General features: G+C 36.6%; 1 protein-coding gene across 1 annotated transcript in view; it reads left to right on the top strand.

Annotated features, from left to right (window-relative positions):
• Nucleotides 1–6,170, top strand: part of ARAP2 (ArfGAP with RhoGAP domain, ankyrin repeat and PH domain 2) — a 333,696-nt gene that overhangs the window by 315,714 nt on the left and 11,812 nt on the right. The window contains 3 exon segments of the mRNA XM_007955550.2: nt 815–897; nt 2,040–2,075; nt 5,061–5,124. Of these exon segments, the coding sequence (XP_007953741.2) occupies nt 815–897; nt 2,040–2,075; nt 5,061–5,124 (183 nt within the window).

Raw genomic sequence — 6,170 nt, 5'->3', positions numbered from 1 at the left:
TCAGGTTGGACCCAACTCATAGTGACCCCTTCTTGGGTTTCCGAGGCAGTATCACTACGGAAGTAGATTGCCCAACCTTCCTTCCGAGGAGTAGCTGGTGGGCTTGAACCACCAGCCTTCTGGTTAGCAGTCAAGTGCCTTAGGCACTACGCTACCAGAGCTCCCTCATGAATTATTTGTGATTATGATTTTCATTAAAATAATTAGTTGATATGGTCCAGTGTGTTACCATACATGTTCATAATCTGTTTTCCATAATTCTGAAATCCAAAAAGCAGTGAAATCGTAACTCATTTTGTGATGAAACTTGGCCAAAACTAACATTTGGATATTTATAATCTTTTTTTATTTCATTTTGTATGAAATGCTATGCATTTTACTATAGAAATATGAATATAGTTGAATATGAGAAGCTGCCCCAGAAAATACTGGTTAAATATAGTAGAGTTATAAAACATATGATATGCACTATATTGTATTTTTTAAATAAAACATATGAATTCTGATACATCTTTGGTCCCAAGTGTTTTGAATAAATAATTATAGACTTGTATGCATGTTTATTATTGTAGGTACATGTATACACATACTCACATGTAAACTGTACATATAGAGAGATATCCAGAATTTTATATTTAAATTTTTAACTGTAAATGAAGCAAACTTCATTAACTAAAAACTTAGTATTTCATGTGTGAAACACTGGAGAAACTAAGCAATTCTCAACTTAATCATTAACACCTAGGGAAGCATAAAAAAACTTATAAGATTTATCTAACTGCATTTTTTTTTTTTTTTTTTTTTATACTTACAGAGCAGTAAACATGACAAAATGTTTTCTCTCAGTTCAATGAAGTTTTATCTTGGAGTGAAAAAGAAAATGAAGCCTCCAACAAGGTAAACTTTGAAAGGGAAGGATTATGGAAAATAAGAAATTATGGGGAAATATGTCTGAGCATTTAGGGTTCAGAGACATTGGTCTACTTTCTTACAAATTAAGTTTTAGGCAAATTACTTAAGTTGCCTTTTCTATGTCAGGGACTCTTATAGAGCAAAGGAACCTATGTGAGTAGATAAGGAGTGGTGGCATTCCCACTGTGACTCAGGTCATGCCTTTGGGTGATTGCGGCCTCCCCTGGATGAAGCCAAGAAATCTCCAAAGGACCCCACCTGCTGGGAAGCACCTGGACTCCTCTGCATCCTGTCCCTTGATCGCTCATGGCCTGGGGCACAGACAGCATATTTCAGCCAACTGGGCACCTAGTAAAGCAGATGATACTATCCGTCCATGTGTTGCCTGGCTTCTAGAAAATTCTGGTCCTGGCTCTGAATGTGTTATTGTGGACACACTCAATTCAAACAGCCACTTTCGGTACTGAATACAGATCATATAAAGGTTGGAGAGAAAATGGACCCCACTTCAAAGTAATGTGCTTCTTAAAATTTAATTCACCCACAGCATTCAGTATATACCATACCATCATATTACAGATGACCTTGATTAGCTTCTGTATGTTTGCATTAATATTTTTCCTTTTGTGGTGAAATGTTTTAATGAATTGATATACTTCCTTTTCCAGTCATATTCTGAAAACTTCATCGTTTTTACCTCCATACTTCATTTCTAAGCCAAGTACCTATCTATACCTGTGCTGCAGTGAGCACTATCATTAACTTACCTCAGTATCAGTAGGTCTACATGTATATTATCTCATTTTGGTCAGTTTCTCAGACTTTTGTTTTTATTCAGTCAAGAGTATCTTCTCAAAGACTTCCTCCTCTGTCCCATAATATTGTGGGGCTCCTAGCCTCTGACTTCCTTCAGCCTAGCTAAATTTGTAGCCAAATCCTTCAACACTTAGTACGCATCTATAGACAAGTTATAACCATTCACTTACCGGTAGCTTGTGGAAATCTATAGTATTAAGCATTTCTGCCATTAGCTATTGCCTCTTAAACGTCTAATTTTGTTTTCAGTTTTGTAAGTTTTATTATTTTAATGTTTGTGATTTTTTTTTTTTTTTTTCCTCGTGATACAGTTGGGGATTGACAGCATATTCTGAAAAACATCACTGGTAAGTTAACAGCTGGAAGCTTTTGGATTTGATATATTGGTGACAACTTCTGTAAAAGGCTAACTTTACTCTTTGGCACAGAGAACCACAGACAAATGTTTCACCTAAGTGAAGCTGAAATCTTTTCCAAATACCTTGAATCTAAGAACAGCAAAATAAATTTCTGTCCTGGTTTAAGTTTCTTCTAACCTCTTGTACTGTATTCTGTTTCCCAGTGCCTTTTAAGAAAAACACATCTAATTTCTTCCATACTTATCATACAAATATAGATTCCCAGATTTAATGTGATAAAAAGCCAAAATTTATTTTTAGAAAAAAAGATAAGAACTAGCTAAAACTCAGTTTAAAAAAAAAAAATGCATATCCTCGTTTTAAACTTATTCATTCCATATATGTACTTTTTTTTCCATTGGTGTTAACCACTTTTCCACCAATTTCCCTTGAGACTGTACTAGGTTTCCCTTTCAGCGTTACCTGCCTGCATCTGGTTAGTCAATAAGTCTTGTCGATTCTGCCTCCTATTTCTCTCAATCCACCCCTTCATCCCTGTGGTCATACTTTCATTCACATCTGCTTGGATTATTCCAGTGCCCACTAAGTGCTCTTTATGCCTCTGACTTGGTTTATGTTTCCAATACATTCTTCCCCCAGTCGCCAAAAACATATTTCTAAGTATTAGGGTTCTCTCCTGCTTTAAAACTTCTTTGAATCCTCTACCTATAGATTGAAGCCAAATATTCTTGGCATGAAATGCAAGGCCCTTTAGTCCATGGCTCCATCAGCTTCATCCCCTGTGACCTTCCCTTTTTACTTAATGATAAAACAGTAAACTGTTTCAATTCATCCTATCTGCTTTACCGCTTCGTATCCACATGCCTTATGTAAGTGTCCCTTTACGGACTCCCTACCCTCTCTTCCCTCACAACTTTCATCTTCTTTCACTGATCCAGTAGACACACTCAAGTTCTTCTTTCAAAGCATATCTCAAGTGCCCTAAAAGTCTTACCAGATAGTTTGCACCTTTAAGCATCATTTGTTGCTTCTTGACACTGACAGTATTTTGCATATGTGGATTTCTAACTAAAATATTTCAGAGGAGAACAGTTTTGTTGCACCTGGTAATGGAAAGAAATAAATGTCTCCATTAGAAGCTAATGAAGGAAGCAAGAATTATTGGGAAATTTCTTTTTTTTTTTTTTTTTTTTTTGTAACTGGATGATTTTTCATTACATAGGATTGTGAAAAATATACTTCCATTGGAAATGGCCATTATGTCCTTCTAACATCACTTACACAATGTTCCCCTATGAAACAACACCCACCTCATTCCCAAGTCTGTTCTTTCTAGGTTGTGCTCAACTTAACTTTATCTGTTTTCCACAATGTATTATAATGGATTTGTTTACAGGCCTAACTCCCCTAATAGGCCTTGAGAGCTTGATCTCTGAGTTATTTAGGTTTCCAGTAAAAGGCTACTGAATCAGTGTTGGAAATGCAGTGATTTTTCATTTGGTTTCATTTTTTAAGTCTTGTGGGTATTAGTGTTTATGATCATAATGATGGAGCCTTGTTTAAAGATCTGCTATTAAAAGAATATATACACAGTTTTCTTCTTAGGCTTAGAGTTTCTAGGGAAAAAACAAAAAGTTTCCTATCATGTACCTGAAAAAGCAAAATAACATTGACCTTTCTGCCTTTCCAAAAATACTGCCTGTCTTTTTTTTAGTAGTTACCAAAACTTTTAGGTGTATTTTTTAAATTAACATCATATCATCATAGTTATTGTAGTATTATATACTTTAACAGAAGCCTGAAGAAACTTGCTCTCAAATTTTCCACTTTTAATTGCATTAAGTCATTAATCAGGAGAAGGTCAGATAAATTTCTGATCATGAATCACCAATCAAACGCCCCTGAGTCCAGTTCGTTATTGTTGTTGTTGTTAGGTGCCGTTGAGTTGGTTCTGACTCATAGTGACCCTGCGTACAACAGAACCAAGCACTGCCTGGTCCTGTGCCATCTTCACAATCCTTGCCAGGCTTGGGTCGCAGCCACTATGTCAGTCCATCTCATTGAGGGTCTTCCCCTTTTTCACTGACCCTCTACTTTACCAAGCATGATACACTTCTCCAGTCCCTTCTGACAACATGACCAAAGAAAGAGAGATGAAGTCTGGCCATTCTCACTTCTAAAGAATATTCCAGCTGTACTTCCTCCAAGACAGATTTGTTCATTCTTGTAGCAGCCATACAATACAGAATTCAGTATTCTTCACCAATACCACAATTCAAATGCATGACTTCTTCTTTTATCTTCCTTCTCCATTGTCTATCTCTCACGTGCATATAAGGCTATTGAAAATACCATAGCTTGGATCTAGGTGTATCTTAGTCTTCAAAGTAGCATCTTTGCTTTTTAACACTTTAAAGAGGTCTTTTGCAGCAGATTTTCCCAAAGCAATATGTCATTGGAGTTCTTGACTGCTACTTCCAGGGGCGTTGATGGAGGGTCCAAGTAAAATGACATCTCTGACAACTTCAGACTTTTCTCCATTTATCATGATGTTACTCATTGATCCAGTTGTGGGGATTTTTTTTTTTTTTGTTTTTAATGTTAAGGTGTAATCCATACTGAAGGCTGTAGTCTTTGATTTTCATCAGTAAGTGCTCAAGTCGTCTTTGCTGTCAGCAAGTAATTTTGTCATCTGCATATCTCAGTTTACTAATAAGTCTTCCTCCAATCCTGATACTGCATTCTTCTTCATAGAGTCGAGATTCTTGGTTTATTTGTTCACTATACAGATTGAATGAATATAGTGAAAGGCTACAACCCTGATGCATACCTTTCCTGATTTTAAACCATGAAGTTTCCCTTTGTTCTGTTCAAACGATTGCCTCTTGGTCTATGTACAGTGTCCTTATGAGCAGAATTCAAACTAGTCTATGTTCTCTTTGATTTATGCGTTTTACCATCCTTGTTTTGCAGGCATCTGTGTTGTGATAGCTTACAAACCCAGACAGAGTGGATGGCCAGTCTTTTTATTGCCCAGGTATGATATATATATTTCAACCATTTTATGTATAGAGAGAGCACCTTGGTGGCACAAGTGGTTAAGTACTCAACTGCTAACCAAATGGTCAGCAGTTTGAACCTAGCAGCTGCTGCACAGGAGAAAAATGTGATAGTCTACTTCTGTAAGGTTTACAGTCTTGGAAATCCTGTAGGTAGTTCTCTTCCATCCTATAGTGTCAGACCTAACTCAACTGCCTTTTTTTTTTTTTTTTATATATATATTTATTACAGCTTTATTTATGGGAAATGTTAGTATGATAGTGATTTTCAAATAATTTTTGTTTTATGTGTATATATTTGGCATATTTTATTATTTGTATTTTTAAATATCTGTGAGAATTCAAATGCATTCATTACCTTTTGAAAAAATAAAGTATGCCACTCTGTAGAGACATTAGTTTTTCCAGCCCCAGCCGTTTCTTGGCTTAGGAAGGGTAGGTTGGTTTGTGATGAGAGGGAGGGAAAAAGGGACGTAGCTAATCTGCCGTCCTCCCAGAATCCCCGGTGGATCTTAGTTTAAAGAATTGTTCTATTTTCCTTCTTGTTCTCCTTATGGCCGAACATTCTTCCCACCCACTTTCCTAGAAACAAGGAGAACCTACATTTCTTTAATACATGTTGTGTGCTAGATACTTCATAAGTGTCAACTGGTGTATGCCTTGTAATTTATCTGCACATGAAATCAAAGCTGTTTCACTTTGCACTTGAGGAAGTAAAGGTTAGCAAGTGTTCCACCATTTGCTCAGGAATGGTTCAGACCGAGAGATGTCTGAGGCCAACACTTACACCCAGTTCTCCTTTCAGTCTCCTCCCGAGGGGAGGACTTCACCCTTCAGGTGAAGGGTTAAAGAGTCCCAGTAATAGGATTGGTTTCTTTCCAACATTGTCTGGCTGAATTCCCAGCAATACTTCCCACAAGAGCATTGAAATTCACTGGTAACGATTAAGTTGCCACTCTTTATTACTTAAGATGTTTTCCTGTTATTACTTTCTTGTTTCTCTAACAACTGTGAAGTTAACTCA

The sequence above is a fragment of the Orycteropus afer genome, unplaced genomic scaffold, assembly GCF_000298275.1.
Source record: "Orycteropus afer afer isolate SDZICR_OR568_19922 unplaced genomic scaffold, OryAfe1.0 scaffold00509, whole genome shotgun sequence".
Classification (NCBI taxonomy): Eukaryota; Metazoa; Chordata; class Mammalia; order Tubulidentata; family Orycteropodidae; genus Orycteropus; species Orycteropus afer.
Note: the sequence above shows the minus strand (reverse complement) of the source record. Positions and strands in the feature narration are given on the sequence as shown.